The sequence below is a fragment of the Orcinus orca genome, chromosome 2, assembly GCF_937001465.1.
Source record: "Orcinus orca chromosome 2, mOrcOrc1.1, whole genome shotgun sequence".
In the NCBI taxonomy this organism is placed as follows: Eukaryota; Metazoa; Chordata; class Mammalia; order Artiodactyla; family Delphinidae; genus Orcinus; species Orcinus orca.
In genome coordinates this window covers 95,378,297-95,392,366 of record NC_064560.1, presented here as the reverse complement: position 1 = coordinate 95,392,366, position 14,070 = coordinate 95,378,297, and the positions used below count along the sequence as shown (strand labels likewise).

At 46.6% G+C, this 14,070-nt stretch overlaps 2 protein-coding genes across 6 annotated transcripts in view; one reads left to right on the top strand and one right to left on the bottom strand.

The window, feature by feature from the left end:
- Positions 1–3,259, bottom strand: part of CA12 (carbonic anhydrase 12) — a 61,216-nt gene extending 57,957 nt beyond the window's left edge. For 2 of the 4 annotated variants that reach the window (XM_033437091.2, XM_033437093.2), the window contains exon 1: positions 3,011–3,259. In XM_033437091.2, the coding sequence (XP_033292982.2) occupies positions 3,011–3,095 (85 nt within the window). In that variant the 5' untranslated portion in view covers positions 3,096–3,259. The remainder of the gene's footprint in view (positions 1–3,010) is intronic. The other 2 variants (XM_033437090.2, XM_033437092.2) reach the window with 1 other exon arrangement.
- A 2,556-nt stretch (positions 3,260–5,815) lies between these two features.
- USP3 (ubiquitin specific peptidase 3) overlaps positions 5,816–14,070 on the top strand; it is a 214,862-nt gene continuing 206,607 nt past the window's right edge. For both annotated transcript variants that reach the window (XM_033437088.2, XM_033437089.2), the window contains exon 1: positions 5,816–6,391. The gene's annotated coding sequence lies outside the window, so the exon portion shown is untranslated. The remainder of the gene's footprint in view (positions 6,392–14,070) is intronic.

Below are 14,070 nucleotides of genomic sequence, written 5' to 3'. Positions count from 1 at the left end.
CTGAAACAGTAGTGAAAAGGAACAAAACAGCCTGGCTTTGGAACCAAGCTACAGAAGACTTCAAACCTCTTTTCTGAACATTTCCCCTCAGCGTTCTCTTTGAGGGCTTCTGTTAAAATACAATCATGGATTTCAGAGGCAAAGGAAGCCAGGTGATTGCCACTTAGCCAGGCAGAGCACTTGGAGGCCCAGGTTGTGAAACCCCACAAAGAACGGGGAAGTTTGTCCTCACTGCTTCCCTGAGAGACATAGGCCACTCGGTGATCCTGGAGGCCACCAGGAAAAACATCTGCTACCTCTGAGCAGTCCTGCCTTGGCCAGAAATTTTAATTGCACCTGCACCAAAATCAAATCATGGCCTTAATAACCTGCATCTTCTGCTACTTTCCCCAAAGCTTGCTAAGCTGCGGCTTCCATGTTGTTGCAGCTCTCATCCTCAGATGAGGTATCAGCATAATACTCTGGTAGGCTCAGGGCCCAGTGTGATCGAGTGCATCAGGGAGTGTAAGGGCTCAGGTGGTGACACAGGACTGGGGAGTTGTTCTTAAAAAGCAGCAGCATCAGAGCAATCTTTCCTGCCCTCCTTTCTCTGAGCGAACCTGCTTGGCCCTCAGGACTTGGTGCTTTGGGTATCAAGGGCTGTGCCTGGAGGGGCTCAGAAGCTGGAGTCTGGGGAGGAGAAGCACGGTAAAATGAAGGGGAGGGTGGGCTGAGTCAGGGGTTCTTATTGGGTGAAGGTCAGGGCCCAGCCTGGTTCATTCAGTTCAGCCAGAACTGAAGGCAGGAAGATTTTATAAAGGAAGTGTGCCCCTTTGCTTTTTGGAAATGTCCCCTCCTGGTTTCCCACCTTTAGCTTTAGGGGCAAGGGTCTTCACAGAATTAAACTGACCCCACAGGCAGGCCAGGCAAAGGCCCCTGCGGTTACACCTCAGTAGCTTCCTGAGAGCACTGTTCCCTTTCCAAGAAGGTTATCTGTTCCATCCGGAGCCTTGGGAGGCCCAGCTGGATGCCTGTTAGAACCTGCAGACCCAGCTTATACTGGGCAAGGAGAATGTCCTGGGTGCCTTCGGAGAAAATGATGTTTACAGAGATTCGGGTCAGGGGTTCAGGGCCCTGCCTGCTTCCTGTCCTGGGTGCTAGAACCCACGTCCACACAGCCCAAGGCTGCCCAGCTCTGCACACCAGGCTCAGGCAAAGCAGGCTCTGCAGAGTTCATTGAAATGTTCCCCTCCAGCAGCTGAGTATTCCTAGGTTATGTCTGGAAGATGCAAGGCTTCACCTTATTATGCCCCTTCCCTCCCTAACCCTGATGTTCCCCAGCGCCAACAGCTGGGAGTTTAAGTGCCCCAGGTGGAGGGCGGACCACACTCTCACCCTGTTGCCCAGCTTAACCCCGCTCCACCCTGAAACCTTGGGTTTAATACTGACACTTTACACCTCAGCGAGTTTTGCTTTGACCTTGTCCCTGGAGGCAATTAAAAAGCCAAGAAACCTGCCTGAGGCATAACAGAATTTTAAAAGCTGTGTTCTTAGAATCAAGGGGTAAGCAGGCTGCCTCCTCAGTGTGGGGTGAAAGTAAATTTTTTACTGAAAACTTTCCCCAGCCCGACTGGGAGAAGGGGGAAGGGAAAAGAGCGAGGGGGAGAGGAGGGTATGGGAGGTCAGAGAAGCAGAGGGGGGAGGATGAGCTGCCCCCAGAGTGAGGGGAGTAACAGGCTTTCAGGAAAGAGGGCTGGTAAAGGGCTTCTCTCGTCCTGGAGCAGCTTGGAGCTCTTTCAAGTCAATCAAACTTTGGGTCTCAGGGCAGCTTTCTTCAGAGGGGAATCTGTGTCAAAGTTTGCAGTTTTATAAATTAATTTCCACTTTTCTGTAACTACTTTCTTCCACCCACCTTCTGCCCCACCAGATGAGGAAGATACTACCCAGCATTTCATGCCAGCTAGTGGACTCGAACTGAATTAAGAAGAATGGCAAAGCTGCTGACAGCCAGGCTCCCCCCCGCCTCCCCTTGCCCTGGCCCATGGGCACCGTGACCTCTGAGGGGAGGGGGCTCCAGCTTCCATGCCGCTGAGCGAGACCAATTTCCCACTGCCACCACCCAGCCAGGGAGGGTGGATCGTCCGCCTTTCTAGTCACTTTGGGCCCTTCTGTAAGTGTTTCAGCCAAGCCTGGGTCCAGGAATGGTCACAGCTACAGATGTCCGTACAACTTGGGACAAACTGTCAAGGGCAGGAGCCACCATCCGTTACTCGGGAAGTTTCCATAAGTCACCCTCTACTCCCCCAGAAAAGCGCTCACCCAGCTGTGGAGAGGCAGGCAAAAGCCCTGACCTTGGCTGCTCTCTGCAACTCACTGCCCAGACCTAAGCCTACCGATGAGGCCCCTCCATCTCCTTCTGCTACTGGCTGGGCACCACCAGCCTCCAGCCCTTCAGGGTTCAAAGCCCTAATTACACTCAGAAATAAGCTGTGTGTGCTCGTCTGAGGGCACGCACACACACACGCGTACCAGAAGTAGAGCCCTTCTGGAGAAAAATAATGATTAAGGATGGGAGGCATCATTCCTTTGACTTGGAGGTGAAACAGTGGTAAAGAGCCTCTCATCCAAAGAAAAGCACCCACCACTGAGCAAACCCTCCCTGGTAAAGAGGCTGCCCAGAACACCCCGGTCACTCCACCATGTGCACGTGGATCGAGGCACAATATTTGAAATCCCGGTTCTGTTTCTCCTCCCCGGTTAGCAAATTCCCAAACCACCTCTCCAGAGCGGGAGTGCTCCGAGAACACACAAACATATTTTAATGCGAAGACGACGTGCGCCCTGGCAACCGGAGCCGATCCTGCATTCCACAGGAAAACGAAGCATCCTTTGTAAAAATGTGCTATTTTGAGACCATGCAGGTCCTTCCCCGCTCCCCCCAGATGATTTTTATCATTAACGAGCCCCGTGGAAATCCTTCTGCCCAGGTGTGGCTGATCGCTCGGGATTGTTAGGAAAGAAGAAACTTTACCGTTGTGTGGGGTTGGGTTAGAAGGCTGTTCCTTTAAGACCACGAGTAGGAGGACGGCAGCCGCGTGCGGGCTGCGGAGGGGCATCTTCTGGCGGCTGCTCGGAACAGGAGGCGGGCGCGGGCTGCCGGCAGCTGGGCTTCTCTCTCTCTGGCTCCGGCGCTGGGGCCGGCGGGGCGCGCACCGGGAGCTCGTGCGTGCAGCCGGGGCGCCAAGGGCGAGCACGTCAGTTCTTTGGGCTCCCGGCTCCCCGCGGGCTGCTTTTATGGAGAGACTCAGTCCTAAACACATGATGTCACCGGGTGGAGGGTGGCGGGAGAACGCCCTGCCTACGGGAGGTCTGGCGCCCCAGTTCCAAGGTGAGTTGTAACCCTGACTTCAGCAGCTCTCCGCGGGACAGCGGCTCGGGCGCTCCCCGGAGCCGGGGCTGACCTGGGAACCCACTTCTCCGTGGGAGCCGCGGGCAGGCGTGGGGATCCGCCTGCCTTGGCCCGGTCGGGAGGGGGTGCGTCTAGGGACTCGCTTCAATGGCCACGCCCTTGGTCTGTCATTGCCCTTACTGAGAAGCCCCCTTAGTACAATGCCATCTGGGCAGGAGCCTCCTCTGGGCCCCAATCGTGTGCCTGCCTGGACTGGGCACACTTTAGGGACTGGACGACACAGGTGGGGTTTGGCGAGGGCTGCATTCAAATTACGAATTTCTGTGGACGGTACAGTGGGTCCTGATAAGGTCTTACCTTTGAAATTTAGACGCCAAGAAATTAACAGGTAAATGGCACAGTGGGGATACACTGTGAGATAGAAGCAGATATACAGATAAATAGACTACACAGCTTTACTAAGCAATTAGACTTTGCTCTCATAACAGGTAAGTAGGCAAGGCTCATACTAGTTCATAATATCAATAGTTCTTTAGGAAGCTGGGAGGGGGGCGTCCCTTCTCTGGGGTAGCGGTGAAAGAAAGGGACTTAACGTTATTTACTGAGGACCTACTCAGTGTAAGGCTCTGTACCAGGTGTTTTGCATCTTGGCTTAGATCGGTGTCTGAGTTCTGTTTTCAGTGCAGATTGTCATCACCTGTTGCTCGTTTCTGCCCACTTTCCTCACGTGTCTGTGTTCTTTTAAATATATGCATACATCTAGTCATATACTTGCGGTTCTGACCCTCTTCGTATTTAGTCCATGTTCAGTTGTTAAGTCAAAGGTCTTACTAACTTGCTGCCCCCAATGCTCACTAAACCTTCCTGCTGCTGTTACTGCCGCACGCTGTTCCCACCACTACCCTTGTCATTTGTGCTTCTGGCTTCCCTGGGTCCTCTGAACGTGTCTGCCCTGCTCCCCATGCTGGGCTCTGTCTCCTTCCTGCTCTGTGACCCTGCCTATTCTCTTGGCTCCCTGCTGCCTACAGATATGGCTCAGATCACATGGTCTGCTGAAGGGTGCCCACCCCCAGCCCTGGTATATGACCTTTGGTTTTGTTACCTGGACCAGCCTGCCTTCTTCTCTTGACCACAGCGGCCTGACCAGCCCACACCTCTCTGGTCTCTGCTGATCCTCAGCCTAAGTGGACTCTCAGGCTGGCCTCAGTGACCAGAGAAGCTGCTTGTCCGTGGTAGTTTTGGAGGGATAGAGCAGCTTGTCTGCTGAAAGTCTCCAGGAAGCACATGCCACCCACATTTCAAGGGGTGCTACTGTGCTGTCCCTATCCTCTCAGCTATCGTTTGGGTTTATAAAGGGCTTTGAAGTCTTTTTAAGGAAGTAGTTACAAAGACAATCTTGTTACAAGCGCTTTCAGAGGATGGTAGACTTAAGGAGGACCTTTTCTGCCTGTAACTCTTGATCAAGAGCCACACCTCCGGGTGGTGAGTGAGCATTTCACTGTGGTTCTTGAAACATTCACGTCTCTGATTTGTCATCAAGGTCTTTAGAAGATGAAATGTACTAGAGGAACACAGCGGTTGGGGAGGAGCTACTGCAGGTTCAGAAATGCACAGCATGGAGGTGAAATCACTCACCCCACATTTCACCACTGGTTCAAGGGAAACTGGGCTGGGCACACATTTTGTTACTCCCACTCTGTTCTGTCTGGCTAAACAGTAAGTCCAATTTCTCCTCGAGCATGAACCTCTAAGCGTTCCCCAACGATTCCCCAGAGACAGAGAAGTCTAAAAAGGGGATGGATTTAATAGAATTTTGTGAACTGGGTTTGATGGAGAGAAAGGAGAGGGTTGGGTTGTTTACTGCATAACTAGATCAAAGACCCGGTTAATTAGTAAAGAATGGATAGCAATTAAAAGAGAATTGAGAATGTAAATGGAGACCCAATTGTCCTAAGTGCTTAAGTTGTTTTCTTCTAGTTTTATTGAGATATGATTGATAACATAGCACTGTATAAGTTTAAGGTGTACAGCATAATGATTTGACTTACACACCTCATGAAATGATTTCCACAGTAAGTTCAGTGAACACCCATTATCTGGTATACATACAAAATAAAAGAAAAAGAAGAAATTGGTTTTCCCTTGCGATGAGAACTCTTAAGATTTGCTACAGCAACTTTCCTGTATAACTTCCAGCGGTGTTAATCGTATTTATCACGTTGTACGTACATCCCTAGTATTTATTTGTCTTATAACTGGAAGTTTGTACCTTTTGACCACCTGCATCTAATTCCCCCACTGCCCCCACCTCTGATAACCAGAAATCTGATCTCTTTTTCTGTGAGTTTGTCTGTTTGAAGTATAATTGACCTACAAGAGTGATTTTTTATTTTTGATCCTAGGGTGTCAGAGGGGGGAAAAAATCCCACAGAAATGAATGGAATGACCAAACTTCTAAAACATTGAAGCTGAATACCAAGCCTCCCCGTCCCACTCCCCAGCAAGCAGCACAGACCTCACCCGCTTAAGACCCCAACTCTGGGAACCCTCCCTGCCAGAGGCTTCCTGAAGCCTGTGTAACTGAACATGTTTGGATTTGCCTTGCCATCAGCAGGTGAGGCTGTTGTCAGCTAATAAATAGCTCATTACTCAATGGATTAAGGTAGAAAGTGGACCTTCAGCGTTCAAAAGATGGTACCAGGCCAACAAATGACACGCCCAGATGGAAGGCCCCAGGGAGGAGAGCTTCTCTAAAATGTTGCCATCTGGATCAACTGGAGGGTGAGGCTGATGAGTCAAAGGGCAGAGGAGTGTGGAGGAAAGGAACACCGGATGTGGTGTCAGGAGGTCTCGACAGAAGTGCCTGCCCCACCACTTGCTGGATGGCCTTGACAGTGATGCAGCCTCTCTGAACTTCGGTATCCTCGTCGTCTCTAAAATGTAGATTGTCATCCCAGCCGCTGGGGCATTGAGAGAATTGATATATGGCTGGAACGAGATAAGGTGAGTGGAAACTTTTCATTCATTCATTCGCCATCTATGTGCTAGGAACTGTGCTAGGCATAGAGCTTGCTCTTGGAGAGTGTGTAAACATAAAACAATCTCATACATAACCATGTAATTATGATTGTTATAAGCTTGATGGAAGGTTGATGTATAACCAGAAGGGGCGCACTCTGTCCTGGGGCTTTGAGGGAAGACATCTTCAGTGTAAGGGTTAGATTTTATGACTTCCTAAAACCTTTGAAATGCACACCTAATACCAGGCTCTTCTTTCTCAAAGCTGATGCCGTCTGGCAGTATTTGCCCTTTACACAAGCTAATCGTTGGCCTTTCAGGCATAAGGGTTAGAGTATAGAGATTTTTATTTCTTAAGGTAAGAATTAACTCTTCAGATAGTATCACTCAATTGTAAATGCAGCTTTTTTTTTTTTTTTTTTTTTTTTGCGGTACGCGGGCCTCTCACTGCTGTGGCCTCTCCCGTTGCGGAGCGCAGGCTCCGGACGCGCAGGCTCAGCGGCCATGGCTCACGGGCCCAGCCGCTCCGCGGCATGTGGGATCCTCCCGGACCGGGGCACGAACCCGTGTCCCCTGCATCGGCAGGCGGACTCCCAACCACTGCACCACCAGGGAAGCCCGGGAATGCAGCTTTTGATGGGGCAAAGGAAAGGGCTGGCGGGAAGAGAACTAACATGTATTGAGTGCCTGCTATTTGCCAGACACTGAACTTGGCACTTTATTCTTACAACAACCTGTGGGGATGAGTGTTACATTTGCCACTTTACGGATGAGGCACCTGAGGCTTGGAAAAGAGAAATACCTTCCTTGCACAGGTTCACGAGGCTTGAGTAGCAGAGACTGAATTGTCAACTAGATAATTCTCTGTCTCCAAGACCCAGGCAAGCTCTTTTCATGGCCACCCTAACAAATGCCTCAAACGGGGACGTTGTGTTTCCGGAGCCCTCTGAGATGTGGATTCTCCAGTTTTCCAGATGCTGTGATTGTTTTTGTTGATCCGGGGCACAGTGTACCACTTCTGGCAATCACATAATGCTCCACGTGGGACATGGCTGTGTCCTTCTCCCAGAGCGCCACGGGGAGGGGGTGCTGAGGGCCCCTGCACTCCGCTCACTGCGCAGAGCATCTGCCCAAATGGGATACAAAGAACCTGACACCACAGAGCTTTGATTTGATATGTTCTCCAGCAAAGGAGAATATGAGCCCAACCACGGAGTTCTTTGTTATATTAATGAGCTCTGCTTTGACTGGTGTGGGGTGGAGGGTGGCGTATGGAGGGAAGGTGGGGGAGAGGGAAGGAAGAAGGAAGGAAAAGACCAAGGGGTTTCCTATGCCTGGGCGGTGACTGAGGGAACCCCTAGGCCAAGACGTGCATGGACCCCTTGATCCCTGTGTGAAAGTCTAGGTCTTTGAAAAAATACAGTCACTTTTGTCTCTTTCTTCACATCTGCTTCTTCACTTCTGCAGCTGTGGCTCAGAGTCATAACCTCTGTGTGAACCCTAGCTACCGTGCTCAATTTCAGACAGGATCAGGTGGAGGGCAATGTGACCCACAGGAAAGAAGGCCAGACTTGTGGCTCTGCCAGGAACCAGCTCTGGGCCCTTAGCAAGTCTCTGGCCCAGTGTATGCATCAGTTTTCTGATCTGTACGTTGAAATAAGAATGTCTAACCCCACCCGGGGTTGTGAGTGTAGGATGAGACCGTATATGGGAAAGTACTTTGGAAAACAAACGCACTTGACATACACAAGATGCTCCTGAGAGAGGGCTTGAAACAAAAGAAAGATGTCTTGATCTCAGTCTTGGTTTACTAACTCAAGAAAATGAAATCTGGATTCCAACCAGGGACCGTAAGTTCTTACCCAGCCCCTGCTACCAGTTTCCATGGTAACTTGTGACTCTGGTCTAATTACTTGTCCACGGACTCCAACTGCTTCTTCTGTCGAGTAGGGAATGATGGCTTGTCACCGGGACTTTTATAAAGCCCTCTTCATGATTGATTAAAAATGACAATAAATCAAAATCCTATGCACGGGGAAAGTTAGCATTTTAAGTGAAAATAAACCTGGGTGCCATTATGTGTTATCTCTTTCCAGGTAAATTATTCTGAAAACCATGGTTAGCTGACACCAAGACTGCTTAGGAGATATCATTAGACTATAATAGCTTAAGGTTTCTCATATCCATCTATCCTTTCACACCTGCTGGTTGGATCTACTCTCCTCTAACCTCAGAGGTTTGGTCCAGATCCTGTTCTCCTTGTTCTCAGTCTGAAGCACTGTCCTCTCTCAACCCTGTGTTTTAAACCATAGTGTGGTCACAGACCACATTGCAGCAAGCTCACAGGTGCCAACCTAAAGCAAATAGTCTTCATATCGATTCTGACAACTTCCACCAATGGTTAGGGAGGCCAAATAGTAGAGGGGAAAGAGCTTTGGCATCATATGAAACTGGACTTCGCAACTCAGCTCCACCACTCACTTCCTGTGTGACCTTGAGCAAGTCACCTAACCTCTCTGAGTCTCAGTTTCCTACTTTGTAAAGAGATGAAAGCCATAGAGTAAGTATACTGCAAAGAGGAGAGGGGAGGAATAAATGTAATGAGCTAGGCATGTGAAGAACTTAGCGCAGTGGCTCATAATAAGCACTATGTAAATGTAGTTCTCTGCTGTAGAAAGGTCTTGATTGGCTGAAGGGGGACTATTTCACCCCATAGTTCCTAGTTCGGGCAACCCCACCAGCCTCCCTGGTTTGAGCAATCACACCAAATTCCGTGAACCCTAAGAAAAGAATGAGTGATTTCCAAGTAACACTGTCCCCCGCAATTCTACACATTGGCCTCTCAAAGAATGTAGTTTTTGTCATAACAAGCCAAACTCCCTACTGAAGCAATGATGCTTTCTAAATCAGTAGACTCAGAACCACTCTGCCACAGGAAATGCCCAATCACTAGACTCTTGGGGCTGGGAGGTATTCCTGAGCTCAGAGATGCCACGTACTATTGGAATAAGCTGGCAATTTCCCCTTGCTTGGATGCTCTAGTTCTGTGCAATTGCAGGAATGTATGAGCTTATCCCTCCTTTCAGTTCCTTTCAAAAAAAAAAACTAGCAAACAACCCCCAGATGCTTGCATTTCAGTTTGCATTGGTCTCCCCTGGTCTCTTATCCTTGAAATAAGAGTTTGGGGCTCACTTTGCAGTGGAATAAATTATAACTAGGTTACTTCTGTCTGCATCCTAGTTTTTTAACACAGATATGCAAAACTTCTCTTTGATGTTACATATCTGTTTTCTCGTCTCGACAGGGTTTTGTGGCAGTTAGAAATGATGACAAGATACAGAGAGAGTCCTTAAAGGGTGTTCAAAGAATCAGAAAATGAAAACTCAGAAACTTGGGCTCGCTCTTCAAATTCGGTTTCCTCTGGGGGAAATGGGAAGGGAAAATCCCTCCAATACCTCAGTCATTCCATTTTTATCATAGAGACTTGATGATAAAATGAAGTGGTACTTAATTCCAATGAGAATTTGTAAAATTCTTTTGAGATGTTTAAGAAGAACACTAAACTCCAAGATTATAAAGTGTACTTTGCCTGTAACTGTTGAGTTGGCTGTTTGTTTTTAGTGCAGGCAACAGATGTGTCTGTTACAAGAAGGATCCCTGGGCTTATTCTACCCTCTGAGAGAACAAACAAGTTGACACAGGCCCACTTCATAGGAAAGAAATCAATTCAGAGATGGTGAATAAGAGAAATCCCATCATAACAGGTCTCATGTAACTAGCTGTCAGCAGAAGAGAAGTGGTAAGAAGTGGAGAAGAGAGCAGAGAAAAGTTCTAGAAGGAAGAGTTCTAACTCGTAGCCATTGTCCAGACAAAAGGGGAGATGCAGGGAAGTGAAAGAAGGTGTATGGGCTTCCACCGGGGGCTGAGCAACAGGGTGGTCTTGTGAAGACTCAATACAGAGTCTGATGCTGCACAAAGCATGACAGGCAAGACTGGAAATGGAACATTTTTTTTTAATTGAAGTATTGAGTTACAATATTATATTAGTTTCAGGTGTATAACAGAGTAATTCAGTACTCCATTTAAATTTGTTATAAAATACTGGCAGTATTCCCTGTGCTGTACAATATATCCTTGTAGCTTATTTATTTTATGCATTACTACGTTTGTGCCTCTTAATTTCCTACCCCTGTCTTGCCCCTCCTCCCTTCCCTTTAAAGTTCCTGGAAACGGAACTTTAAACATTGAACTAGAACCTGGAAACATCTCAGCCAAGTGATTTTTATATACAAAACTATTTAGGGGGAATTCGTAAAGGAAAAGAATTGCCCACTACTCCATCCGACCTGACAATAACTTCATTCTTGTACGTTCCATTTTTGTTCTCGTCTGTGTCAACAAAAAATATTTACCAAGTTACTACCAAGTAAATATACTGTATTTTGTATACGACATTTTTGGAAACTAACAGTGGGTCATAAGGATTTTTTCACATTCCTGCATAGTTTAAAAATTTTTTTTAACATCAACAACATCTTGAGGCTTATGAGGAGAACAAGGAGGCCAGGCGGAGGGAATGTTCCAGATGGACGAGAGCTGGAAAAGAAGGGACCAAGAGGAGCAAGGGGAGAACAGTGAAGAGGCACTGTGGAAAACACTTTGGATTTTTTTTTTTCTTTTTTTTTCCGGTACATGGGCCTCTCACTGCTGTGGCCTCTCCCGTTGTGGAGCACAGGCTCCAGACGCACAGGCTCAGCAGCCATGGCTCACGGGCCGGCCACTCCGCGGCATGTGGGATCTTCCCGGACCGGGGCACGAACCCATGTCCCCTGCATTGGCAGGCAGACTCTCAACCACTGCGCCACCAGGGAAGCCCAACACTTTGGATTTTTGAAAACTTTTTATTATGGCAAACTCACAAATATATATAAAAGTAGAGAGGGACTTCCCTGGTGGTGCAGTGGTTAAGACTCTGCACTCCCCATGCAGGGGCCAGGGTTCAATCCCTGGTCAGGGAACTAGATCCCACATGCATGCCGCAACTAACGAGCCCTCGAGCCACAACTAAAGACCCAGTGCAACCAAATAAGTAAATAAATTTTTTTTTAAAAAGAGTTTAAAAAAAAAAAAAAAGGTAGAGAGTGTAGTTATAATGAGTCCCCACGTAGCTATCACCCAGCTCCAACAATGATCAACTCATGACCCACTTTGTTTCATCTCTACCCCCACCAACCCATCACTCCCTTCTCCGGGTTATTTTGAGACAAATTCAAGACATCACATTATTTTAGTGGTTGTCAAACTTGAGCGAGCATCAGAGTCCCCCGGGGGACTTGTTAAAACAGATTGCTGAGCCCCACCCCCAGAGTTTCTGATTCAGCAGTTCTAGGGTGGGGTTGAGAATTTGTATTTCTAACAAGTTTCCAGGCGATACTGATGCTGCAGATCCAGGGACCGCACTTCGAGAACAATGGTATTATTTTACCTGTACGTATTTTGCTTTTAAAAAGGACTTCTTTTTTAAAAATAATTTTTAAATTTTTCAGCAGCTTTATTGAGATATACTTGACATACAGTAAACAATACATATTTAAAATGTCTTAATTTGGAGTTTTGACATATGTGTATATCCATGAAACCATCATCACAATCAAGATAAAGAACATTTCTGATAGCCCCAAAGATTTCTTGTGCCCCTTTCTAATCCCTCAGGCTGTAGTACCGACCCACTCCAAACACCCCAAGAACCAGTGAGCTGTTTTCTGTCACTATAGATTTTTAAACGTTTTTAGGATTTTATCTATGGAGCCATACGATATGTATCTTTCATGTGTGGTGGCTTTTACTTAGCCTAATCCCCTTGAGATTTATCCATGTTGTGTGTGCATACATAGTTCCCACCCCCCTTCCCCAGGACTCCCTTCTTTAAAAGGTAATCATGATGTTACCATCACTCACAAAAATCAATAATAGTTTCTCAGTATCACATTTTTCTTATTGTCTTCTTGTTGGTTTTACTATCCGTTTGTTTGAAATGGGCTCCAAACAAGGTCCATACACTGCAATAGGTTAAGACATCTCTTTAGATTCTTTTGATCTATAGGTATAATTTGAATTGGTAGCCTGAAGAATCATTTGAGCAGTAGCAGAGATGTGCAGGTGTGTATTGTGAAAAGAGCACAGACTTTGGGTCTGCATCGCACTCCACCACTTACTAGCTAAGAGAGGTTGGACCTGTCATCTAAGTGCTCTGAGCCTCACTTTCCACATTTGTAAGAAGATAATAAGCCTATCTCATGGAGAAAACTTGTAAGAATTATATGAAAATGAAGCCTGTGGCATGGTGTCTAATACATAGTAGGGCTACGGAATCAGAAGATTTGAGTTTGTAGAAGCTTTGTGACCTTGGGCAAGAACTTAACTTCTCTAAGCTTCAGTTTCCTAATCAATAAAATGGAGCATAATAGTCTCTTTTATAGAGTTGTGAATGAGCTAATGGGTATAAACATCTTAAGCATAGTATCCAATATGCAATAAGCACTCACATTTTTTGTTGTCCTGAAAACACCAATTATTATTTTAAATTTATTCATTTATTTTTGGCTGCATTGGGTCTTTTTTGCTGCACACGGGCTTTCTCTAGTTGTGGCGAGTGGGGGCTACTCTTCCTTGCGGTGTGCGGCTTCTCATTGCGGTGGCTTCTCTTGTTGTGTAGCATGGGCTCTAGGTGTGTGGGCTTCAGCAGTTGTGGCGCGTGGGCTCAGTACTTGTGGCTCGTGGGCTCTAGAGCGCAGGCTCAGTAGTTGTGGCGCACGGGCTTAGTTGCTCCGCGGCATGTGGGATCTTACCAGAGCAGGGCTCAAACCCATGTTCCCTGCATTGGCATGTGGATTCTTAACCACTGCGCCACCAGGGAAGTCCTCTTTCTATTGTTTTAATTTTCGTTTATCTGTTAGCTAGTGAGATTGAGCATTTATCTAATAACTAGTGGGGTTGAGCAAAGCTAGTGGATTTTCTTGTGTGAGTCACATATTCATAGCCTTTGCCCATTTTTCTACTGGGTTCTCTGTCTTTTTCTGATTGACTGTAGAACTTTCTTATATGTTCTAGGTGAGAATCCCTTGCTGGTTTTAGAAGTGTCAATTTTTTTCCCAGTTTTTCACCCGTCAGTTGATTTTGATAATGATACACATCCTTATCATTATCATTAATTTTTTTTACATGTACACATGCTTTTATTTTTACAAATAATAATGTGTATACATATGCAAAGATACTGTAATCTATATAATATCCCACATATCAATATTATTTCACATGAAAAGTTAGAAAATATTAGGGAGAATTTAATAAAGATACTATGGTATATGATATCTGAACATACTAAATACAAAAATAAATTATGTTAGCTAGCTATAGATAATAAATCTATGAAAGGAGAAAAGGCTATGTTTGGTGGTTTTTTTCTTTTGAATTTTATTTTATTTATTTTTTTATACAGCAGGCTTTTATTAGTCATCCATTTTATACACATCAGTGAATACATGTCAATCCCAATCTCCCAATTCATCACACCACCAACCCCACCCGTCGCTGCTTTCCCCCCTTGGTGTCCATACGTTTGTTCTCTACATCTGTGTCTCACTTTCTGCCCTGCAAACCGG